This window comes from Talpa europaea, assembly GCF_964194135.1.
Source record: "Talpa europaea genome assembly, chromosome: 2".
Lineage (NCBI taxonomy): Eukaryota > Metazoa > Chordata > Mammalia > Eulipotyphla > Talpidae > Talpa > Talpa europaea.
Window position 1 is genome coordinate 156,941,455 of NC_140068.1, and position 25,290 is coordinate 156,966,744.

The 25,290-nt window shown below is 67.4% G+C and overlaps 1 protein-coding gene across 1 annotated transcript in view; it reads right to left on the bottom strand.

The window, feature by feature from the left end:
* The window catches only part of FARS2 (phenylalanyl-tRNA synthetase 2, mitochondrial), a gene marked incomplete at its 5' end in the record, with an annotated part of 34,777 nt that overhangs the window by 4,494 nt on the left and 4,993 nt on the right, over positions 1–25,290 (bottom strand). The window contains 3 exons of the mRNA XM_084259623.1: positions 2,816–2,967; positions 3,751–3,911; positions 22,185–22,316. Coding sequence (XP_084115749.1) covers positions 2,816–2,967; positions 3,751–3,911; positions 22,185–22,316 — 445 coding nt within the window. The remainder of the gene's footprint in view (positions 1–2,815; positions 2,968–3,750; positions 3,912–22,184; positions 22,317–25,290) is intronic.

Below are 25,290 nucleotides of genomic sequence, written 5' to 3' on the forward strand. Positions count from 1 at the left end.
GCCCGCTACCCTGCACGGGCCGGTCCCCCGGAGCAGCCCCGCCGGCGGCGTCTGGTCTGGCTGGCCGGGCTCACCGCCAGGCACCGCAGCCCACCCCGCTCCGCCATCACCGCGCGGGCACAGGCGGGCACCACCTTCCCGCCGCAGCCACCCCGCCCGGCTTTCCTCAAAGGAGGGCATTTTCTCCCGAAACTCCACTCCTCCGCAGAGCCCTTCCTCGGAGACGGCGGGGGCACCGTGGACACGCGTTACGTGGGTCTCTGTGCCGCGGCCCGGGGCCGTCATCCACCTGCACACCCGCCCGCCCGCCGCCCGCCTAACCCACCCACTGTGTGTATGCACGCGTGCTCTTTATTTCATTGACTTATCAGGTCAACACAAGCAAGCTTATCAAACACCTTGTTCGCTAAATACTGATTATCGATCACCTGTACGGTGTCAGACTCCGGGTTTTTAACTTCTTTCCCCCTAAAAAGACACAGATCAGGAAACACGATTTTAATTCCCATAAATGCAGATGAAAAGCACTGATTCTCTGCACGAGCAGGGAGACCCCAGCCTCGGGCGGATCCCCAGGGACCCCCGGCTCTGCTGAGCTTCACAGAGCTTTCTGGAAGGCCACCAGGCGTGCGCTGGAACATCATCACACTCGCCGCCGCTGCCCAGCAGCCCCCGAGTGAAAATAAATTAAACATTTGCTTATGTGGCCGCATATAGAATACTCAGAAAACAGAAAACACAGCTCCCATTTATCTACAAGTTGTCACCATTTGTAAGTCAAATTCAATATAACGGAAGCTGCTAAACCTGCGTCCTCCCTGGGGGAGCAGCAGGCCACAGACTCTCGACTGCGTAGGCGGGCGGAGGGCGGAGGGAGCTCCTGACAGGGATGCAGGAGGGGCCGGCGGGGCACGGGGTGGGGACGGAGGCCCAGCGACTGCCACGCCCCGGGTGGGCCCCGCTAGGCCTGGCTCCCGAGGGCCAGCAGCCGCTGGGCCCCTTCTCGGCCCCTCTAGCTCGAGGCCCAGACTGGCTGCACCCGCTGGCTCGCTCCGGGGCTGGGTGGGCGTCCCCTCCCGGGGGCTAGGGGCAGTGCCAGCGGCACCTCTCCTGCTGCTGAGATGCTGCTTTGTGGCCTGCCATGGGGGTTACGATGGTGCACCCACAGCACCTCAACCCGCCCCGCCCCTCGCCGGGGCCACACCTCTCCCCTCGGGGCTCCCGGTGTCCCCACGGCCCCAGGGGTCTCAGCCACCCTGGCTGTCAGGCTGGCCTCCCGCTGTGCACTCAGTCCCGGGACTCAGGGCCCCCCCGGCCCCCAGGGCCGGTGGCCACAAGTGCTCACCCTGCGAGCGTCCCGGGGGCCCCGCACACGGCTGCGGGGCTCACTGAGCTCGGCGGGCAGCGAAGACCTCCCCACCGCACCCCCGCGCTCCGAGCCCGCCTGTCCTCCTGGGGGATCCTGCCACGGTGGGGCGAGGCCTGCGGGTCAGGGCCACGGCCAGGGAATCCCCACCAAAGGCGCCCGCCCACAGCCCCGGCCTCCCACGGCCGCGTCCACCGACTCCTGGATGAGCGTTGGTGAGAGCTCAGCCGCCAGCCCACCGTGGAAGGGACTCAAGAGCCGACAGGAAACGCTCGACGCTGCGCCGAGCCGCCTGAGGACGCTGTGCTGCGGGCCCGGCCCGCCTGGCCCCGCGCCGGGACAGCCCCGCTGTGCACACGGACAGGCCACCCCTCGGCCCAGGCCCCGCCCCCCGCCCAGTCGGGGCCCCGGCTTCTCTGCGGGTCTGGCCTGGACATGGAGTTTCTTCCTTGCTGGATACCAGAACGAGGAAGAGCCCACCGGGGGTCCTCGGACTCCGGGCCTGCGCTCCCAAACCCCACTTCAATAACCTCACACCCAGTGCCGTGGCACGTTCTGGAAATTCTGGTTTTATTAATCTCGGGATCTGTCTGTCGCCTCCACGCAGCAACACTGATTTATGAGAAACGTACACGTCAGCCGGACCCGGATAACTTCCCACAGAGACGGCCCCGTCACTGCTCCTGGCTCAGAGCCCCGAACCCCGGCATCTCCTGCGCAGCAGGCAGCTGCTGGGAGCTCCCTGGCGTGACTCTGGCCTCCTGCTCTCAGTTTCTGGAAATGCTTCCGAGCCACGAAGGTGAAACGGGCAGCCTGTTACTTGCAGCCCCTCTCCGGATGAGGGGGCACCGGCAGCCCTGCGCACGGGCTGGGGATCGGCTGCGGGCCCTGCTCTCCGGGGAGACCGAGCCCGTCACTGTGATTTCATCCATCAGGGCCACCTAACGGGGCCTCCCCAAGAGGAGGGGGCTCAGGGAGCTCTCGGGCAGGTGACGGTGTGGGGCCCCGGGGGCCTGGGGAAGGCACAGAAGCCCCGACCTCAGACCCTGCAAGGTTGCCTGACGATGGCCACACGAGTCAGTGTCCACGACCCCTGCGTCTGCCCTCGGACGGTCACGCCCAGCCAGCACCGACCTGGCCTCACCCGTGGACGGACGCCCGGGAGAGCGAGGGCGGCTTGGACACGCCCGCTCCAGGCCCCACGGGCCACGGCTGGGGTGGGCTCTGATGGACACTCCCGAGACCCAGGCCTCATCCTCCACAGCCACATGCCAGCTCCAGGCCCCCGGACCCGGCCCCCACGCAGGCCTGCGCACGGCCCCATGGGGCCTCCAGGCCACAGATGCCCCTGCCTCGCTCTTGCTGCAGGAGGGGCACTGGGAGGCACTGGGGCGATTCCCAGCAAGCGCCCCCGGGAAGGCCTCCCGCACGCCCCGCGCCCCGGCTTACTTCGGGTGCTCGAACACGTCGATGAGGTCCACGCTCTCCACCAGGTCGCCGCCCACGCTCCGGACCAGGTCATAGAAGTCGTTCTCCGTGTAGCCCTCGGGGGACAGCCAGAAGGAGATGTCGTTGGTCAGGGCGGGGTACTTGCTGAGAGGCTGGCAAACAAGGGGGAAACGCCGGCAAGACATCACCCCAGCAACTTGGCTTGCCGGCACAAAGGGAGCCCAGCGGTGGGGCGCTGCTCAAGGTGGCGAACCCCAGTGTGGGGTCAGAGCCCTGGCCTCGCCCGCTGGTGCCACAGCCAGGCCCCCCGCGCCCCGCCCGCCAGGGAGCAACCAACACCACATTTCAGCCCGTCCACCTGGGTGCTAGTGGAGAGAAGTTCACATTTAATTAACGAGCAATTCATTAACTTCCTGTGATACTTTCAGGAAGACGTTTTAATAGAGAAATAAGCAAGGGCTTGTCAAAATTGATATTCCAATTAGCAATGTCATTATTTGTGAGTATTTCTAATTACTGAAATAAAGAACGGGGCCCATAAATAGTCATTCGGGGAGTTAGTTTTGAAATTAGGCCCCGAAGGGTGTGACAGACACAAACGCAATCGCTTCGCCTCTCCCTGCTGTCCCGCCGGTTCCCTCTGTCCGTCTCTCTCTCCCGCCCCGTCTCCACCCCCCCCCCCACACACACACACGTTTCTCTTCCCACACGCGCGCTCTGGCCTCGGTCCCAGCACCGTCACGGACGCCTCGCGTCTGCCGGGGAGCCGAAGGAAAGACCTGCTGAAGCCCCGGAGCGGGTCGAGGACGGCCCCGCACGAGGCTGGCCCGCTGCAGCCGCCCTTCCGCCGGTGGGGGGTCTGCGCGGAGCTATGCCCTCACCCTCGTGCCCCCCCTTCCTCCCGGGGACGCGCCCAGGCCCCGCGGGCGGCCCACCTGGAAGGTCACTGCCTGGCGGATGTCGGCCACGCGGAACTGCCGCAGGAAGCGCTCGTCCTCACTCCAGAAGAGGCGGATGTCGGGGATGTCGTAGAGGACCATGGCCAGCCTCTCCAGGCCCAGCCCGAAGGCCCAGCCCACGCGGTCGCCGGCGCCAGCTGTGTGGGGACAGCACCGTGAGCTGCAGGGGCGCCTGCTGTCACCCATGTTTGTCCTGCTCTGCCCCCGGCCCTGCCGGGCACGCTGGGCCTGCTGTCCGCAGCCTCTGCCACTCCAGGTGCGTCCTCGGCTCCTCTCAGCCCTGACACTCCAGACGGCCACGGCCAGGCCTGGGGGGCCTCAAGGCCCGGCCCCAGCAGACCGGGTCCTCCGTCCTGCGGCGCGGGGGGGGCTTGAGGAGCTGGAGACAGACCCCATGGGGGCGGGGGCAGGCCGGTGGGGGGCCGTGGGGGCCTGGAGGGCGGGTGAGGGCGACCCCACCCCCAAGTCACGTGCCGTGTGGCCACCAGGCCACCTCAGTAAAGGGGACAACGATAAAAATTCGTTTACGAAGAAGAGGACCTGTGCTCCCACACCCGCTGACTCCTGGACCTCGGGGGAGCCCCACCCGTCCGGCCACCCCGGCGCAATGCCAGGACGCACCTTGGGCCCTGCAGAGCCTCTCCCGCGCCTCCCACCTGTGGCGGCCCCGCCCGTGTGCGCCTCACACAGACCACAGCGGGGGCCCTGACAGGTTCTCGTCACGGAGCCCGCCCGGCCTGGGTCCAGGTCCCGTCTGCGCTGAATGTCCTCTAAGGCAGGCGGGGCGGGCGGGTGGACGCTGGCCTCCGGCGAGGGTGACAGCACCCGGCGGAGACCTGAGGCCGGGCAGCTCTGTCCTTAGTGAAGGACTTTCAGAAAACCCCGGGCGCCCAGATGCCCCAGGCTGAGGATGCGCGTGGGGGACTCCGCCCCGCCGCCTGGGAGGACGCGGCTCCCTTCCCTGGCCACTCGAGAAACCTGCAGGGGCTGGGCAGGACGGGCCCCGGGCAGGGACACCCCAGGCCAAAGTGAGGTGGTCAGAAACCAGGAGCGTGAAACATCTGGGAACCCCCCCAAGTGCCGGGAAACAAGTGACTCGCTCTAAGGAACCGTGAGTCAAAGAAGGGGGGCTGAGCACGTGGACGGGCCGGGGAGAGCGAGAGCGGAGCAGCACGGCGGGTGCGGGCCCGACGGACAGGGATGGGCAGACGGGCAGTCGACACCCACGGGCCACGACGCCTCTGGAGTTAGAGAAAGGAAGGAAGTTGGGGACAGACTGAGGGGACAGAGGAAAACTAACGAGAACAGCATACAGGGTAAAGTAAAAACCAGAAAAACAATAGAGAAAATCGATGGCGCTAAAAGCTGGCTTTTGAAAAGATCAATAAAATTGATAACCTGCTAGCCAGACTAACAAGGAAAAACACGGAGAACCGAAGGGCCAAATCACGGATGTCAGGGGCGACACTCGCAGGAGCTGCCGGAAAATGAAGAACAATCTTGGGCCAGTGAATCCAGCAACGGTTCAAAAACTTACACGAAGTGGACAAACTCCTCACAAGCACCAACTACCAAAGCTTCTGAAGAAGAAACAGATCACCCGGATCACAGCCAGGAAACAGCAGGTGAAAGCCCCCCGCGAGGGGCGCTGCCGGCCGGCGGCTCCACCGCGAGCTCCCGGTTGAGGGCAGAGAACGCTGGTGCTGGAGGACTCGCCCCGGGGGTGGAGAACAACACCTTCCGCGAGCTCGGCTGCCTCGTACCAAACCAGACAAAGACGTTATGGGGGAAAAACGTGGTTCCGACCTGCGTCGTGAACACAGAAGCCACCAGACCAAATAAAGCGAGTCCTTTAACAAAATAACGGGATCTCCGGTTCCCGAGCACAAAGCCAGCTCGGCGCCCGAGACCAGCGCTGGAGGCATCACAGAGGCGGATCAGAGAGAAAAGCGCGTGATCCCCCGGACGGATGCAGAGAGCGCCCCGCGGCGCCCGAGGCCACCGCTGTCCACCCCGGAGCAGCAGGCGAACCCGGCAGCCGGGGCGGGGGCGGGCGGCGCACCCCCCTGTTCCTGTGCGGTTCACCCGCGTGCGCGGTTCACCCGCGTGCCCAGACGAGGGCAGCGCAGCAGAGGACGGAAGCAGGTGACAGACTGGGAGGAAAACGCAGGCCTGAGTCACATGGAGCGGATGCGCCTGGCCCCGCGGCCGCCCGTGACCGAAAGACAGACGCGCGCGCAGCTGCAGACCTACACACGTGCAGAGACCCAGAAGGAGCTGGAAACAGAGACTCAGGGTCGTGTCTGCCAGTGTAGACTCGGGATCGTGCCTGCCAGTGTCCACGGCAGCTACTCACCAAGGTCTCCCGCCTCCCGCAGCAGCCTCCCGCGCGAAGGGCAGGCGGACGGGGCAGGAGGGACGGAGAGCGCGTGGCCGCTTTTGCACAGAGCTGGGCGCCGGGGCCTCGTCGAGACGACACAGCGAGGACTGACCGACGCGGCCGGTGCGGCCCGGGAAAGCGCATTCGGCCCGTCAGGAAAACTGTTTCCCGAAATTAAACACGCGCTATTTCTTGCCGCGCTGTTACAAATGTGTTTAAACCACGAGAGGCCCTTCACTCGGAGCAGGCGGGGCCCCTGCCACTTGAATGCAGGATGATGAAGAAACGTCCGCGGCTAATTCCACGGTCCCCGCGTAACGACAATTGATGAAACGTTCCCGCCAGCGGGAGCTGCTTGGAGCAGCAGATAAAGGAGCCTCTGAGCCTTTTAAGATTTACTCTCACAGCCAAATTGCGTCTTTCTTCATCATTACCCAAAATATAATTAAAAGATGACATTTAAAACAAACAAACCAGAAACTCAACTGCGTCCCGCCCCCCAGGGACGGCCGCCGCGCAGCAAGTCTCACCTGCACCCGAGCAGAGGGTGGAGGAGAGGACGAGGAGCCCCCAGGGACCCCCCAGAGACCCCCCCAAGCCCCAGCCCAGCGCGAAGTGCATGGACGTGGGGGTGAGCAGGGGCCACACGTCACCGTATCTATTGGCTCAAGGCCCAGACGCCATGCAGGGGGTGAGCTGAGACCTGGGCCTCCTGAGGGCACACGGCGGGGTTGGGGCGGGGCCCAGGGCTGGGCACTGGACAGAGGGCGTCCTGGGATGGGCTCAGCCAGCCCAGCGAGGCCCTGGGCCCTGTTTGCCAACGAAAGCAGGGTCACCTCGTGTCTCAGCCAACACTGCTGACTCCCTGGCTGCTGGCAGCTTAAACGCACACTGAAAAGCTCACAGACAGTGGGATCACGCGGGCCCCGCAGCCGGCCCGGCGCAGCCCAAGCACCGCCAGGCAGGGCAGAAGCTGGTCGCGCACCCTGCGCGGCTCGGAGTCCAGAGACGCCGCACCTGCCCCGGGGACGCCCTGAGCTGGCGCAGGGACGCACATCAGGGGTGAGAGACAGCGGCTGCGCAACTTCACCACTCGCAGGCTATAAATAACCAAAGAAAACAAACAAAAATAACTCCTGGGCTCCAGGACGATGTCCCGGTGGGAGGGGCGGCACCAGGACTGGGGCGGGGCAGCGGCCACGCCCCCGGAGGTAAAGGCCCCCCCATTCCCAGGGCAGATCCATGCAGCATCCCCAAGGCGTGAGGGGACCCTCGGCCGAGACGCCGCCGAGGGCAGAGGCTGCCGCCCGGGGCTGTCCCCAGACCCGGCCTCCACTCCACTGGCCGCGGGACCCCAGCCCGGCCCCCAGTGGCGTGCACCCGCGTCCCCTGGACAAGCACGAGGACCGGGAGCGGAGCTGGAGGAGGGTGCGGGGCTGGGGCCGCCGGGTGACACCATGGGGCCGTCGCCCGAGGGCCGAGCACACGGGGCAGCGGCTGTGTCCGCTCCGGCTCCGGCCCAGACACCAGAGCCCCCAGCCAGGCAGGCGCGTGCGGCCCCGGGCTGGCGACGTCGCTGGGAAGGCGGCCCGGGCTCAGGGTGCCCCGGGAGAGCCGCTGGGCGCCCGCCCGCCTCCCCGGCCCGCCGCCGGCTCCCGGTGCCTGCTGTCTGCGAGGCGCGACCCCGGGAGCGTGGGCACGACAGCGGCGGTGTCCAGATTTCCAATTCAATTTTAATTATAGAAAGCGGTTGGCAAAATACCAAATCCCCATGTACAATTTCTCCTGGATGCGCGGGGACGGCGCAGGCCCGCGCCGAGGGGGGTCAGCGAGAAAGCAGCAGGCGGGAGGGGAGACACTGCAAGGGCGAGGGCCGGGCGGGCGGCAGGAGGCAGGAGGCAGGCCTGGACCCGCCGGGCGGCGGGCGCGCGCCTGGCAGCGGGAGCCGAAACACACCTCGATTTACGGTTGGGTGGCCCAGGAGCCCGCCCAGCGCAGCTCTGCCCCCGGGGGAGGAGGAGGGGTGCAGAGACAGGCGGGGCCGGGCGGGGCCGGGCGGGGCTCCTCGCTCCAAAGGGTGGAGAGAGCGACCCACCGGGCTCGGAGTGTGGAGCAGAGCCGTCCCGACCCGCTGCCTTTCCCACCTGCGTCCGGGGGAGGGGGGGCAGGAACAGGAAACAGCCCGGGGCTGTGCTGGGGGTCGTGTTCCTCGGCAAGTTCGAGGGCCAGGCGAGGGGGAGCAGGTGGACCCCACTGGGGCATCCACGGCGACAGGCACGGGCCTGCCCGGTGCAGACCGACCTGAGGAACGGGCGCAGGAAGGGGAGGAGGCCGCGGCTGGCCCCCTCGGGCTCTCAGCCTTGCTGGTAAAGGGGGACGGTCTGGGCCTGGTCTCGGGCCGCCAGGGAGGCGCGCGAGCTGGAGAGCTGCTCTGCAAAACAATCCCGACTCCAAGAGCTGCAGCCAACGCCTGAGAGTGGATGCCTGCCCCAGGCCCCTGCCCCAGGCCCCAAACCAGCCCGGGGACACGGGGGGGGGCGGGCACTGGACGCAAGCGGCCGGGGCGCCCCAGGCGCTAGGCACCGGTGGGCTTGCGGCTGCCGTGCGGGGTGGGCGGCGACGCGAGGGTGCCAGTCGCAGGCCCAGGCCCTTCTCCCCCACTGCGGCCGCGCCAGGGGCCCCCTCGGCAGCAGCAACGGCGCAAGCCTGCTTCAGGGCTGCCCGCGGCTCCCAGCTCTCAGACTTCCTCTCGTGCTCAGAACAGGAGCGTAAGTGACATCACCGCTTAGTCGCTGGGCCGAGGACACCGCAGCCGGGCAAGGAGCGGTGAGCGGGCGTGGGGAGGGCGCCGCGGCCCCCGAGGAGGCGGGGTGGACGCCAGCCCCCAGGTCGCCGGCACAGCTGGGCCCAGTGCCGCACGCCGGGTGGCAGGCGGCGCCCGAGGAGTCGCCGTGTCCCGGGGAGGCGGAGGCAGGCAGCAAAGGAGTGACCGGTGCCCAGGGCCAGACGGCGGCTCAGTCTGCTCTGGGGCAGGACCCAGACAGCGTCCTCGGGCGGCGCGCGGGCCTCCGGACGTGACGGTGCGACCCACAGGCTGGACTCAGGCAAGCCAGGCCCCGCCAGGCCCGCAGCCCGCCATCAGGAGACCATCCGCGTGGCCCCCGTCTGCAGCAGGCAGACCTGGTGAAGGGACCTGGTGGGCGGCTTCACAGCCACCGGGGCCCCCTGGCGAGGAGGCGAGCGGTCAGCAGGCCCCGCTGCCCAGGAGCACCGGGGGAAGCCCCGAGGCCACCGACAGCTGCAGGCCCTGGCGGCTCAGAGGCCGAGCGCCGGCTCTCGATCTCCCTTGACAAGAGCAGGGCCCTCCGCAGCGTCTGCAAACCGAAGCTGTGATTCCTGCGACTCTCCCTCGAGAAAACTGAATATGGGGCACAAGCCAAGCTCGTCCAAAGGGGGCTGACAAGTCACCTGAGCCTGTCCCTGAGGAGTCCTGGGAGGCGGGAGGAGCACGGGGCGGACCGGTGTCCACACCGGCAGGACCCGCCAGGGAGGCCAGCTCGCAGACCCCAGCACCGGCCAGCACCCACGACAGCCCAAAAGGCCCCGCGTGGCTGGAGATGCAGCCCCGAGATGGCTGGGCAGGCCAGGCCGGGACCCAGGGGCCCGAACAGAACCACAGGGGGGTGGTCGCAGGGTGAGTCTGGCTGGGGACAAACCGTGGGGATGGCCAAGCCGCCTGCGCCCCACGGGCCGCGACCAAGCGACTATCGAGCACACAAGACCCTGCGTGAGGTGAGCTTCACGCGCCCCGTGAGCAGAGGGCACAGCCAGTGCCGGCGTCAGGAGCCTGCTGGGGCCGCAAGGGCAAGGCAGGGGGGCGGACCCGGGGCGCGGAGGGGGCTTGGAGCGGGGCCGCGCAGCTGCCCAGGGGCACCCAGTGGCGCGCGATGGCACACGAGGGAGCGCCGTGGAGCACGATGGCACAGGATGATGCACAGTGGCGCACGATGCCGCACGGCGCCCGCCCCAGTGCCTGCCCACCACCCACCGCCCCTGCCGCTCGCCCGTGCGCCCCAGCGGAAATGCCTCCATGACGCCCGGGGCGGGCGACGCTTGCGGGCCTGACTCCAGGGAGCAGCACATGTTTTTTCAGACTTGAGCGCCTTGTTCCTGAACCGCAGAAGCCCCGCCCGCGCCAGCAGTGACCAGAGGCACTCAGCTGGAAGAGGCGGCCGCTGGGGGGCAGCGCCTGCGGGCGGGCAGCGCGGCCAGGGGCAGAGGGCCCGGCGCTGTCCTGTCCCGACTCCAGGGGCCGTGGGGGACGCAGACCCCCGACACCCCCACCTCGGGCCCGGGCCAGCAAGGCCCTCTGTCGCCTCTGGGGCACCTGCGGGTGCCACGTCCACCCAGGCCACGTCCCCTCTGCCAAGGCCCCCTCCCACCCCGGTCGGGCTCGAGTGAGGTACCGGCCCGGAGAGGGGGCACCGCCAGCCCCAGGACCCCAAGACGGCGAGGGGCCGCCCCAGGGCCACCTGCAGCACCGGGGCACTCACGCGGGGGTGCCCGGGTCCACGCGGTGCCCACAGGCTGACCCAGAGGAAGGCAGCATGGCCTCGGCCACCGCAGGGTCGGCTTCAGAGTGCCCCGGCCGCCCAGCCCACAGCAGGCCCTGGCTGTGGAGCTGCTGGACACCGGGGGCCTCCTTCCCGGGCCACTGCCGCTGGCCCAGCGGCCGAGATCCCTGCACACTGAATTGCCAGAGTGGGGTCACACCCGGCTTCACCGTCCCTGAATGTGCGCTTCTGTCCCGGCCTGCGTGAAGTAGTCAGGCCTGCCACACCTCACCAGGAACACCCTCTGGCCGCTGCGGCCCCGCCCAGGTGCCCCCGGCCCTGTCAGACGCGGAAGGCGGGTCTTCCGGTGACACCTGCTCCCCGCCTCTCCACCAGGAGCCCAGGCGCCTCAGCCGGGAGGGGAGCAGGGACTCCCCACCAGGGCCTCCGCTGCAGTCCCCAGGGGCCTGCGGGTGCTGGCACTGACTCCCGGGTGGGGGCTGCACAGGCCAGGAGACCCAGGAGATGCCCAAAAGGCAGGTCCTGCAACAGCAGGTTCCTGGGGAGACCGCGGGGCCCGGCCGGGCACTGGCGCCGGCCTGGATGGCAGCCGGAGAGCGGGAAACTCGGGCCAGGAGCGGGAGGGGTCGGGGTGGGCACACTGGTGCGCAAGGGGCGCCCTGACAGCTGGCGCAGGGAGGGGCCTCACTCTCCCCGCACAGCCGTGACCAGTTAACGAGCTGGTGCCCGCGGCCCCGGCCTGAGCTGCTGGGCGGCTCCCGCACCCTCCCCACACCGGGCCGCCGTGGCCACACCGCCTGGCCCGTGGCCACGCTGCCATCGGAGCACAGGCTGGGCCCGGGCTCCCCCGGGCCGGGAGGCAGGCGGCACCACTCCCTGCAGCAGAGGCAGAGCGGCCGGCGCCAGACATTCCTCTCCCCGCACAGAGACGGGGGTGGGGGGCGCCGTGCGGGGCGAGAGCGGGCTGCGGCCCTGCGGCTCCTGCTTTCGTTTTTAATTTTGCACGCTGGATGCAGCCGACAGACGGGCAGCAGCCCGCCGCGGCAGCGCCTTCACTCCCAAGTCCTCCAGCGAGCCCGCAGCGGCCGGCTTCACAGAGGCCCGCTGACACGCTCCTCACCCACCCCGCGGTCACCCGCGGGGGGCGGCCCCAGGAAGACACCCCGCTTGCTTGCTTGCGGGGGGCGGGTCCCCTGCCGGGGAGGGAGCGAGGACGGCACGGAGGCGGGGCCTCAGATTTTCAGCCATCCCCAGCCATGTCTGCGGCAGCCTCCTCTGTGCCAAAGCGGGGACGCTCGGCCGGGTGGGCGGCCTCGCCCCACCCACCTGGCGCGGGAGGGCTCAGTTCAGGCTCCTGCCCAGGCGCCCGGGCAGCGGCCACGGCAGCTCCGCCCAGCAGCGTCCCGGCCGGGCTTCCACAAACCCGGCCGAAGGGCCTCCACGGCCAGCCCGCAACCGGCGGGCTTGACACGCCTCCCTCGTCGGCATGGCCCCCCGCTGCCGAGAAGTTCCCGTCTTGACGCGATTCCGCCCGTTTCTGCCTTTGTGGCCAGCGCCCGACGCAGGAGGCCACTGCCCGGGCGTCAGGGCTCCCGGCTGCCTCCGCCTGAGGCCTCCTGCTTGCCCGCCCCCCTCTGCGCGGACTCATGGGTGGCGGCCGCGTCCACTCCTTACCCGTGCAGCGCGGGACCGGCTCCACGCAGGTGCCTGGGCTGTCCGCCCGCGGGCCTGTCCCCACTGTGCTTGGGCAGCTGTGAGCACGCTGGACACCCGCAGAGTGGCCGCCAGCTTGGCTCGTCCTGCTCTACCGCAGCAGCCACTCAGGGCCCTTCTGTTCCCCACGGGCTTCAGGGGCTGCCCAGCTGCTCTCGGGGGGCCGGGGGCCGGGCAGGGTCGCGCTGGGTCTGCAGTGTGGACACTCCCGTGTCTTCAGCCCCTGAGCAGAGGCTCTTTCCATGGTCTTGTCTTCTTTGCTGTCTTCACTGAAAACAACTTTCAGTGCAAATTTTACCTCTTTGGTCAAATGTGCTCCCAGGAGTCCCGCTCTTGCCCGCACTGCTGCTGACGGACGGCCGCGTCCCGTGTCCTCTGCACACGGGGAGCGCGTCACGTTTCCTGTCCAAACTGGACGCTCTGGCTGCTCTGTCCGTCCCGACGCTCTTGGCCAGGACGGACGCCCCCTGCCCTGTTGGGTGGAAGCGGGGAGGGGGCACCGTATCTCAGAGGAGCAGGCTTCTCCCCGTCGGCGACGCAGCTGGCCCCACGCCATCACGGAGACCCGCGCGGGCACCTATGGACCCCACGTCTGCACCCACGCGGCGCCTGCTCCGCCCTCCCGGGCCCAGCCCCGTGCCGGCCGGCCCGCCTGCTGGCCTGCCTCCTCTCCCGGCCGCTGCCCAACGCCCACCGCCCCGCCCTGCTCCTGGGGTTTCCTACAGCAACCCCCTCCCCCATCCCTGCGGCCAGCAAACACTTATCGCGCCTGCCAGGCGCTCGCACTGCTCAGGTGGCTGTGGCTCCGGCCGCAGGACATCTCACATGAGCTCCTGCCCAGGGAAGCTGAGCTTCTGGCCGGGAAGGCAGACTAGGTGAGCAGGACGCTCGGAGTGACCAGCGCCAGGGCGGGCGGTGGTGGACGCAGCAGCATGGCATGCTGCCTCTGCCCCCTCCCCCCCAGAGGGGGAGAAACCCCTCAGTGGGACTGGAGCTAAGAAAGTCGCAGAGAGCATGTCTGGGAAGGTCCTGGGCAGGCTCCGAGGGGCTGCTCCCAGCCTGGTGCTGCCGCCTTGATATGGGGCAACCCCGATATTGACCGGGTGGCCTGGCTGTGGGTCCTCACCCGCGCGCTTACAAGGGACTTACCAATACTCCGCTGCAGGCGCACACAGAAGGTTCATAAAAGGCGTATTCACAAGGGACGGGGAAATGAGGAAATGGACAGCTCAGGGAGAAAACAGGGAAATAAAGTCTTTCATGCGTCCCACCCGATCCGCGACCTGGACGCCCAAAGGCACTCCGAGAGCTGGCCGCCAGCCAGGAGCCGTGAAGCCAAAGGGCCCCCCAAGGCCCACGTGTCTGGTTTTATACCCAACCTGGCTGCTGAACCCCACCCTCAGGCCCCAGCCACCTTCCCTTGGGTGGGGACGGGATTTGTCTTTCCCAGTGTCCTGATGGCTTTGGTCTGGAGTGGGGTGGGGTCCACCAAGCCTGCATGGGATTAGCTCAGGACAGCCTCTCCCCTGACAGCCTCAGGCCCAGGCCTGCCCCACTGCCACGCCCGCTTCTCAGCAGTGACCACACTCCCCCAGGGTCCGGGCTAACAACCCGGTCTCACTCATGCAGTCCTGGGCCTCGCCCTTGGGACTGGTGCTGGCGACACCAGCAAACAAACATTTATCCTGGGCTGCTCAGCCGTGACACAGCGGCTCTGCCGCTAGTGTCCCTGTCAGGGGATAATTGCGCCCTGGGCCACCTCGACGTCCATTAACTGGAGCCCTGATTTTAAAATTTAAAAAGCATGGGCTGGGCAGGGCTCACCCGTCAGCTCCGTGAAATTAAGGGAGCCATCAATAAGCGGGCTACGTAAGGCTGCAATAAAGCCGGGATTAATCAAACTGAGATTAATTCGGGATCAGATTAAAGCCGAAGGCACCAGCTGCCTCCACACGCTGCTCCTGCGCCCTTTTGTTGCGGCTTCCTCCTCCGTCCCCTCTGCTCCTCCCCGGGGGGCTGCACGGTGCATAAACCTGCAGGGGAGTTCATTGTCACATACACGGGTTTAATCACATTGCCCATCGGTCCGGGGCCAGCCTCTGGCGATCCATGACTAATTGTTGTGGTAATTTTTCAATCATTAACAGCCTCACATATGCTGCAGACAAACCCCAAGGCACCGCTAGCCCTGGTGGCCAGGCAGTCCTGCCAGGGGGGCCCCCATTAGTCACGCGTCCCCATTAGCAGGCACGGGAGGGGGTGCGTGTTGGGCTGGGGCGCCGGGTCGAGGGCTGAGCGTGCTGGATGACAGCCGGCCGGGCTCTCAGCTCTGAAAGGCGAAAGGGATAACAGGGTGTGAGCGCTCCCCGCGGCCGCCGGCTGCCCTAGGCGGGCGTGCCCCCTCCATGGGGGGAGGGGCGGGAGCGGAGGCCGCTCCTTGCTGCCGTCGCCATGGCAACTGCAGGTGCTCAGCTGCTGCAGCCTGAGGCCCCATTCTCACCTCGCCCTGTCAGGGCTGGTGTCGGGAGGCCGCGTGCCCATGGGGCAGACCCTGCCTTGGGACTGCTCCAGCTGATTGAAGCCCCCTCAATCACTGCATGATGCGGGCCCACAGGACCCCCGAAGGGGGCGGCCAGAGCGGATTCCAGGGACCCGAGTTCTTTTCCATTTTCAGTTTTGAAAGGGTCACTGCTGGCTAGAAGCAAAGAGCCGCTAGGCTATCTGGATCACAAAGCGCATGAGCCCTAAAGCAGGCAGTAGTGGAGGGGGGCTCACGGAGCAGGCAGCTCGGGCCTCCCGTTACAGGAGCCAGCCACGCGCAAGCAGGGGCTCCTGGTCTCCCTTTGCGCTTCGTAAAGTGGGGGCCCTGGGGGCCAGTCAGAGCTGGGTCTCTGCTGACATGCTAGCCTTCCTCGTGGGGTCTTGGGACACCCCCCCCCCAGAGCCCGTCCCCGCACTGAGAGGAGGCCCCGCGAGCCCGGATCACTGCACGGGCCCCATGTTCCTGCCAGGCCCCTCGCCCACAAGGAGCTCCGCGCGTGGGTGAGGGTGCACACGGACGCCCGCCTCTGGTGCTGCCCACAGGAGGGCTCCAGGAGCTCGTCTGCCCGCGGAGGGCAGTGACCGCAGCCTGGCAGAGGACGTCGCGGCCCACAGTGGGTGTTGCCGGCCCCGCCCAGCGTGCTGCGTGGGTGCGAGCGCGGGCGAGTCGAGCCAGTGGGGCTCTGGGAACAGGCTCTGTGGCGCCGGGTGGTCCCTCTCACTCAGCTCCGGAGTCGAGGGCGTGGCACGCCACGGTCAGGCCCAGCTGGACACCCACCCCGGAGCCAGCCACAAGGAGGCCGCAGGAGGCCAGGATATGCAACTCTGCCGCGCCACGCTGCAGCGCCACAGCGGGCCCCGCCCAGAGCTGGTGGAGGAGGCGCTGCAGCTGCCGCGCCAGCTAGAAGTCGCGGACACGGGCTTGGCGGCAGTGGGCCTTGTAGGATCCACATCCCGGGGGTGGCCGCGGCACGTCCCGGGCATCAGGAGATGAGGCGGCACCTGCAGCCACCTCGGCAGGTGCTCAGAGCAGCAGTCCGCATGCCTCCTGCTGGGGTGCCCGTGGGGGGGGGCGGGGCCGCAGCCCCGGCCAGGGAGCAACCCCCAGGGCACAGTGGACCCCTCCCATCTCCCCGCTGCTCCCCTCAATGGACCTCAGAGGATCTGCCTGCTCTGCTCCCCACTCTGCCTCTGGGGAGTTCTCTCACCTCCCACCTCTGGCCTGTACCCCAGCTCTTGTGTGCACAAATAAATAAATTTTAAAAAATAAAAACATAAGGGCCTCCCCGGTGGCGCAGCGGTTGAGCGCTGGGCTGCAAAGCTGCCCGCAGCCTCTGCAGCGCTGGGTTCGATCCCCGGCTGCTCCCTGGCCACCGGAGGAGGGTCCCCCATGGCGCACAGACCTCTCCTGCCACCCGCTGCTCCCCTCAGCAGTGAGCTTTGGTCCTTCTGCCTGCTCTGCTCCCCGCTCTGGCTCTGGTGAATCCTCTCACCCTCCCGCGCTTCTGACTGTCCCCAGTGCTTGTATAAACAAATAAATAAATCTTTAAAAAAAAATACATAAAAGGAACAGCTCAGTGGGAGGGGGAGGGGCAATAAATAGCACCGGAGACAGGTTTCAGGGACTCTGTGGCTCTCTCTGAAGCAGTTGCAAAAATCCTGATGTTCTGAGCTGAAGGTTAATCAGATTCCTGTACTCAAGCGAGCCCGGAGGAGCCCAAGAGTCAGTTTCCCAAAACACACAAAAGTCCTTGCTGTGCAGGGCAGGGCTGGGCCTAAGGCCAGAGGGGCGGGTTCCGAGCGCCTGGCTCCAGGACAGGGCGGCGCCTACGGGCGGGCGTTGCATGCCGGGAGAGGGCCATCCGCCCATCAGCGTTTCTCCCTTGCAGGCCTTCGGTGGGACGTGCGCCTGGCAGGTCACCTGGTGGAGCCCGCCTCCGTCTGCAGAGACGTCCACCCCGCCCTCCCCGCAGGCCGCCCCACAGGGTCTGCAGGTGGAAACCACCAGGGAGGTAAGTGGTCGTCGCCCAACACTTAGAAAGGAGGCGGGTCGCTGGCTCCGGGCGGTGCGGGATCACTGTGGCTCGCATGGTCACCCCACTGGCGGGTGCCAGCTGACCTCCAGCGGACGCCACTGCGGTGGGCACTGCAGTAACACATCGTCGTCGGCACGCGGGGGGGGGGGGGGGGGCGAGCACAGCTCCGTCCACCTGTGGGCACCACCCCTGGGAGCACACAGCGCCTCGGTCTGCTGCAAGCGGGCAGATGCTCGCCACCCTGGGGCACAGCTCCCCTTGGCCTGTCAGCGAGGGCGGCCCCCTGAGGTGCTGACCAGGACCAGGTGTGCCTGGGAGCAGAAGGCAGGGAGAGGCGGGCGGGGCCGGGGCTGCCGGGCACTGCGCGGGGCAGACATACAGGCCGCTCCGGGGCTGCCTGGCTGAGACGGTGCGACAGGTGTCAGCCCCACGGGGCCGGGCCAGAGCCTCCCCACAGCCTGCACCTCGCCGGCCCGCAGACCCGAGCAGCCCTCCTGGCTGGGGGGATGGGGAGGCAGCAAACAAAGCACAATTTGCACAGCAGACCTGAGTGTGAAAGCAGGGAACACGTAAATTAAGGGAGACGGAAGCTTTTTAAAAGGAGATGCTCTTTCACCGCTCACTTCTGTGTCTCGGCTACTTCCCCAAGAGCAGCCTCGCTGGGAGGGCAATTCACAGCTGCCAGGTGTCCCGTGACTCAGTTTCCCCAGAGAACAGGGATGAGCGCCACAAGCTTACTTCCACCTCAACAACTCAGCCAGCCGGGAAGCCAATCCTGTTCATTACAGGTCATTAAATATTCATCCAGTCCAGCAACCAGGGACTTCGGGGGATTAAGAACTAAATAAATGAACCCCAGACCCCGCTGTCAGTGAGCCCAGCTCCAGGAAGCCAACACAGGGACCCCAAGTAACCACACCAAGGGGCGCTGGCAAACACTGCCGGAGCAAGCCCCAGCCCCGTCAGCCGTCTGCGGGTCTGGAGGGCTCCGCAGGGCAGGAAGAGAAGCTGCAGCGGGGGGAGTGGGAGTCAGCAAGACAGGGGAGCCCCCGCGCCTCCCCCAAAGGGGGGGCTGCAAGCTGAGACCCCTGCACAGCAGCGGGGGCCAGGACAGGAGCCCCAAGAGCCGGGCCACGGAGCACTTGCGGGCCCAGCACCCCCGCCCATGGCACTGGTGCTTGAGCACCCCACGAGCCTACCGGGGCGCCGTCCCTCTCCTTACAGGCCTGGCATGGTTCCATGGCACTGGTCCTCGAGCCCTCGCCGAGCACGAGGGGCCGATGTCGGTCCTTACACGTGTCTGCCACCATCATGCGAGCCGGACGCCCGTCGAGGGCTCAGCGGGACCAGAGCGGTGAACTCCCCTTCACAGAGGAAGATGTGGCCCAGGCATCAAGGCCCCTCCGGCACTCGCAGCATGGGGGGTCGGGGTGGACGGACAGCTGTGTGGGCCCCTGACACCGTGCCAGGGATCTTGCCCACCCCCCCGCCCAGCCCCCACTTTTCTGCGATCTCAGTGCCCCACAGAATTCAGAGCCAGGAACGGAAGCAGCCGTGTCTAGGTCGCCAAAGAGGGTCTCTCGGAAGGCTGAGGACCTCAGGGGCCCCACACGTGAGGGCGGGGCGACGTCCCAGTCTCTGGTCAGCAGCAGGAAAGCGAGTGCCCCCGCGGCGGGCCCGCCCTGGGGCTCTGGGACTCGCCAGCCCCGCTCTGAAGCCACCCAGTAGCCACATCAGAGCGGTTCCGCGGCCGCACAGCCAGGCCTCCCCGGAGACCAGCCGCCTGCTTCAGACGTCCTCCCCTGGGGCTGAGAGTGCGCATATTTTGAAAGGCAACAAATAGAGGCTCGAGTCCTATTCGGAGTGGCTTTTTGGAGTCTTCTGCAAAGATTTAAAATCAAACAGCTGCGTGGTGACCGTCTGCAGGCGAGCTACACAGGAGCCGGCGCACCGCGGCTCTGGGCAGGAGCAGCCGAGGCCGCAGCGACACCCGGGCTGCGGGTAAAGAGGGGCCCTGCGCTGTCCCGGTGGACGCGGGGGCCATGGGCACTGCCCTCCTGCACTCGCAGTCCAGGGGCGGGGCTGGCGCAGAGACGGGACAGGAAGCTGCCCCACGGGAGGGCGGGCCCGGGCTTAGCCCCCAAGGCCTGCCCAGGGCGGCCAGGGCGCAGGAGAGGCCAGGGCTAGGGCCAGCGGCCAGAGCGAGGAGGTCAGGACCACAGCCAGCGCCTGGAGAGGCCGGGGACGCTCCGGGCGCGCAGCCACAAGACAGCCCTGGCCTCGCGGGACTGTGTCTCCCGAGCAGCACCAGCCGCCTCACACGGCCGGACCAGGCTCTGCGTCGGCGCTGAGGGTGACGGCGGAGGACCCGTCTGCGACCACAGCCCCGGTGGGCAGAGGAAACCGCCGGGCGCCCGACACCACAAACGCGCGCACGCAGCCGGGGCGTTTCCTCGGCCGCGCAAGAGGCCGGCACCTACAAGGCAGCTGGATTTCAGAGAGTTTTGTTGCTGCTGCTGTGAGAGGCTTTGATCTGTTCTGCTTTGATAGAGCGACGTTCATCGAGGAATCAAGGAAGATTACACTCCCAGGCCTCCACGCCCCCCGGGGCCCCCAACCTCCGGGACCCTGCGCCCCCAGGCTGCATCCAGGACACACGGGCCTCACACTCTGCACAGGCCCCGCCCGACCCCTGCAAAGAGCCCCTTCCTTCCCATCCGCCACACCCGCCTCCTGCTGAATCCCGAGCCCACGTCTCAGGACTTGGACAATCAGCACCGTGGAGCCTGGATGAGGCCCGTCCCCAGGAGCTCGGGCGAGCGGCTGCCAGGCTCCAGGGAGTCTGCCTCTGACCAGGCGGCGAGAGCGGAGAGCGTGCTCCCTGGTGCTCCTCCTCCACTCCGGCACGGGGGCGGCAGCTCGCCGAGCCCCGTCCGCTGAGACAGCCTTGCCCCGGCCCGGCAGGCGCGGAGCTGGCGAGGGCCCCACAGCCCCCGCCCCGGGAGCGCGGCCGGAGCGGTGCGCTCAGAACCCCGACTCTTCCTGGCAGTTCATCCGCCGGCTTACTTGAGAATTAAATACCAAGCAGAACGGGCTTCCTGGAGACAGGACTAATTGAATTTTCTCGGAATGTAACGCCGTGTTTGTTCGCTCTGTGTAAACACAGCGCACGGGCGAGCTGCAGTGACTCCACCGCGGCGGGCCGGGCCCGATGGCGCGTCCGTGGAGATCAGGCCGTGGAGGCCAGCACTGCGGGCCCCTGCACTGCGCGAACTGGAAACAGCAGGAAAGCGGGTGGGGACGCAGGGATTTTATGAGCAAATGCAACCAAAAGTGACTTTTCTGGGCGAGAAACGAAAAGCCCAAAGCGGGAGCAAGGCTGCGAGCAGACGGGTGAGCCGTGGCAGGAAGCCCCGCCAGGGGCCGCGCACGCACAGTCGACGCCATGGCAGAGTCACACAGTGGCTCGAAGCCCTGGCCCAGGCTGACCGCGGCCACACCCAGGCTGAGACACATCAGGCCTCATGCACACGCGTGTGCACGACGAGCCTTCACACATCAGCAGCATTTCAGAAGGCGGCCCCAGGGAGGCCTCCAGACAGACAATGAGACCCAGAGTCTCAGTGACGACACGTGTTTGAAGGGGGAGGTGCTGGAGCAAGAATGTCTGTGGCCAGGCGCAAAGAGGAACGGCAGCAGAACAAAGCCGCGGGACTCAACTCCACGGCTTCAGAGCTTACTGCAGAACTGCGGTCATCAAAGCAGTGTGGCAAGTGTGGCACTGGCACAGGACACAGACCTCCGGCCAAAGACAGACCCGTACATCTCGGGCCAGCATGTCCTCTCTGGGTGCTGAGACCCTCCAGCGGAGAAGAGGCTGCTCCGGGAACAGCAGGCAGAGGGACTGGCTCGGGCCTCCGCTCTGGCCAGCCAGCCGCACGGAGCAGCCCGGGGGCCCGGAGCAAAGGAGCACCGCTCGGTGGCACTGATCTCCTCACCCCCGGGGGCGGGGTGTTCCGCAACGTGCCTGGCCACTGCAGAAAGGACGGACCCCAAGCAGAGCCCGGCTCCGGGACACCCACTCACCCCCCCATTGTGCAGCCCCCACGCCCCTTCTCTCCCGGACGGACTCCAAGACTTGGAGGCCGCCCCCGAGGCCCGTGGTGGTTTCCTCAACCCCCCAGTTTTCCCGGCAGCTTGGAGAGAATTCTGGGCGCTTCTGTCCGGGCCAGGCACCACAAATTTCCACACCACACTGCCACCACCTGTCCTCGGGGGGCTGCCCCTCGCCCTGCCGCCAGCTGGCCCCAGGACTGCCCACACTCCTCAGCCCAGGAGGGCTCGCTCATGTCCGCCCTGCAGCAGGGGCGCTGGCCAGCTCTGGGGGGGTCCACTCAGCGCCCCCTCCCCGTTACTGCAGACCCAGCTGGCCCCTCTCCAGCGCTCAGTCCCAACCCACTTCCCAGGGAGGGTTTAGTCTGAAAACACAGACTTTTAATTACATTCAGATGGTGACTTGCAAAACACTCACTGCTCTAAAAATCAGAATAATCGCCCGTAGGAAGGAGCGGTCCTGCAGAAGAGAGGCGGGCAAGGCCCTGCCCGAGGCAGACGCTGACCAGCACGTCCAGTCCCGGCCCCCTTGGCCAGGTGGCCCTGCCCGCCCAGGGGCCGATGGCCACGCAGCGCGGGCCACAAAAGGGCCCCTCGGCACATGCAGCTGCCCGGGGCGCTGCTGAGCGGTGTGGCGGAGCGAGAGGGCTCCTCCTGACTGGGCCTTCAGGGCCAGGATGGCGGCGCCTGCGGCATCGCCTTCCACAGGGTCAAGCTGGCACCCCCCGGCAGCAAGCTCTCCACGACAGGAGCTGCTGAGGGGGTCCCTCCAGAGCCACGACCAGTCGGCCTGGAGGCAGGAGGAAGGTGGGCGGCCCCGCCAAGACGCAGCGGGTGGACTCTGAGCAGACAGGCGCCGTGGACAGCGCAGGAGCACCTCGGAACCACAGCACGTGCACGGCCGGGACGCGGAACGCAGCGCCCAGGGCTAGGGACTCAGTGCTGCGGACAGGGCCGCAGGAGGACGAACACGTGTGGACGAGCACGCAGCACGCGAGGCAGAGTGTGGGGCGGGGTGTCCCCAGAGGGCACCCACGCACGCCGGGCCCCTACCTGAGCTCAGCAGCTGCTGCTCCATGACCCCGCAGCCCAGCACCTCCAGCCACTGCCCGCGGAAGAGGATCTCCATCTCGAAGGACGGGTGCGTGAAGGGGAAGCGGCAGTCCACCCATCTCACGTCCAGCCCTGCAAGACACAGGTGCGGTCAGCCGGGGACTGCGTTTGGGGAGAACAAACAGCCGACAAGTCAGGACGCGCTGGGTCAGGAGGTGACAGAGCTCAGACGGGACCACGCGGCGCATCTCTCCCAACGGGGGACACACTCGGCACTTCTGGGGCCTGCGGACAGCACGCCCACGGCCTGGCGGGCCCCGCGCAGCAGAGGGAGCCTCAGCTGGACGCCATGGGACGGGGCTCGCCAGCCCACCAGGAACAGGACGCCCTTCTGGAGCTGAGCGGCAGCCTCTTCTGCCCTCCTGCCCATCGGCTTCCCTGCCTGGGCCAGCACCTGGGGTCAGCCCACAGCGCCCACCTCCATCCGGACTCGCCTTGCAGCGGCGTCACCGAGCACCAGGTGCGTCTACCCCTGCATGCAAGTGGCCGGTGATGTCCCTGCAGGTGCGCCGCCCCCAGCCCCTGCCCAGGCTGCGCCTCATCAGGCAGGGAGGGCGCTCGGGACAGTGGTGTGACCGCCCAGCCACGAGACAGCAGGCCACGCTGGCAGGAGCCCTTTCTGCGAGCCGCTTGCCCTGCAGGCTCAGGGCTGCGCCTCCGGGCAGAGCAGAGGGCGTGTGGCCAGCAAGGATGTGCAGCCAGCAAGGGCGTGCTCTTGCGACTGCACAAACATCGCCCAGCTGGCTCGCGAGGAGCCCCAAGGCCACACACAGTCGCAGGGTCGCCGTGGCCCTGGCTGCCGCGGCCACGCCAGGCTGTGGGGCTGGCAGGGCGCCCACCTCTACTGGTGCACCCCAAAGCTGCGGCTGGACGCCCTCGCCACTGCGAACCTCCAGGTGCAAACGCCAAGGTCAGAATCCAGACCAGGTGTGCGGGCCAGCACGGGCCTCTGCTGCCCCCCGCTGGAGCAGACGGGGAATGCGGCGCTGGCCAGGCTCAGGCCTTGCAGGGGGAGCACAGGGGCGCACAGGGGCGTGGGGCGCCCAGCTCCTGACAGAAACACCAGGCAGGAGGGAGGGGAAGGAAGCAGAGGGGCAGGGATGGCAGAGAGGAGGGAGGGAGGGAGGCACGGCCCATGGAAGGCAGGAGGAAGCCCTCGCCAGGCCAGAAGCAGACGAAGGTGCAGGGAAGGGGGTGAAGGGGGCGACAGCCGGGCTGCTGGGCTGGGGCCTGGACCGGCTGGGGGCCAGGAGCCGCCCTCAGGGGTCGGGAGGTGCACTGAGGCTGAGCCGGGGCCGGGGAGCCAGGGCCGGGGACCTGAGGGGCGGGGGCAGGAGCCGGCGGGGAGCCTCCCCTGCCCAAGTGTGCCCGGGGCGGCCTTCCCTGGAAAGCCTCGTCTGGACTCCAGGCCGCGCGCGCAAGGGAGGACCCACCGTGGCCCTGAGAGGGAGGAGCGAGCCAAGCAGAGGCGGGGACAAGGAGGGAGCAGCCCCGGGCAGGGCCCCCGGCCATACGGGGCAGAGACTCAGGGTCCGGGCCTGGGCCCACCAAGCTTGACGGCTCCGTGACACGGCCCAGGGTTCCCAGGTCAGGATGCTTGTGGGGTCCCGAGGCAAGCTGGGGCGAGTGGGGGCTCCCATGTGCCGCTTTTCTGGCGAGCGGCCCCGAGGCGGCGGTGCGCTCAGGGCTCACCCGTCTCTAACCAGCTCCCCCGAGAAGGGGCAGCGGCCGAGTGCCATGGGACAGAGCCCCCCAGCAGGGGCTGCGGCCGCTCATCCCTCGGACAGAGCCCCCCAGCAGGGGCTGCGGCCGCTCATCCCTCGGGGCGAGAAGCCCGGAGGCTGGGCGTGGCGCAGGAAACCGGGCCACAGACTTGGGGTGTCCAGACTTGACCAAGGGCACCAGGCCCAGGAGGCCTCCCAGGCGGGGAGACAGGGCTCGGCGTCCCAGCAAGGCAGGGTGAGCAGACGTCACACGGGGCGGGGGTGAGGGGCGGGGGGCGTCGCAGACGGGTGGGGGAGAGGGGAGCCGCAGGAAGGGGGCCCTGAGGACCCGCGGAGGCTGCGTGCGGATGTGGGGGGATCGCTGGCGGCCGGGGACAAACCACACGGACGGATTATGAGGGATGACGCTGGGAGCTCGTGGGCCCGGGAACAGCGCCAGCTGCCCGCGGCCAAGGGGAAAGCCTCGTAAGGCACATTTCCCCACGGCAGCGCTACGTGAGGCCGCGCGTCCACTGTGGGAAACACGGCCACGGGCTAAAATGCCACCTGATCCCAGCAGGAAGAGCCCAGCGTCTCCCAGGCGCCCCAGAGCCTGCAGACGCCAGGATCACAAAGACGGCGCGTGACAAGGCCAAAGCCCGGTGCTGGCGCCGCCAGGATGCGGGAAGAAAGGAAACAACAGCAGTTCACCCAGAAACACCACAGATGGCCGAACAAGCAGAGAACCACAGTTGCAGGCGCGCTGATGGCCTCTGACAGGGCGAAAGACGAAATAAAGACAGCAAGTGCTGGGCAGAGACAGAGCAGGGGCTTTTCACACGTTAATTGAAACGAGCGCGGTGAGAAAGACACTGGGGGATTAAGAGTCTCCACACTGCGGGGAAACGGCTGACGAACCTGGACGCACGGCAGGGGACACGACTCGAGAGCAAGCACAAGGCAAACCCTGGCCGAAGCGGGCAGAGAGCGGGGTGCAGCGCCGAGACGTTTCACGGGGTCGAGCGTCGCGTCACTGGAGTCCCCGAAGGAAGGAAGGAAGGGGGAGCAACAGAAAACATCTGAAGACATCATTCAAAGTCTCAAACTTGGTGAAAAATGTCTGAAGAGCCAAGAAATTCAACCAATCACAAGCCCTAGGCAACTGAGGAAAGTCATACCTACAAAAATCACACTTGAGTGGGCCCCCCGGTGGCCAAGGGCTTGAGCACAGGGCTGTGAACCTGTCCGCGGCCTCTGCAGCACGAGTTCCATCCCCGGCCGGCCAGGGAGCCACCCACAGGGCGCGGCAGACCCCTCCTGTCTCCCCGCTGCTCCCCTCAGCA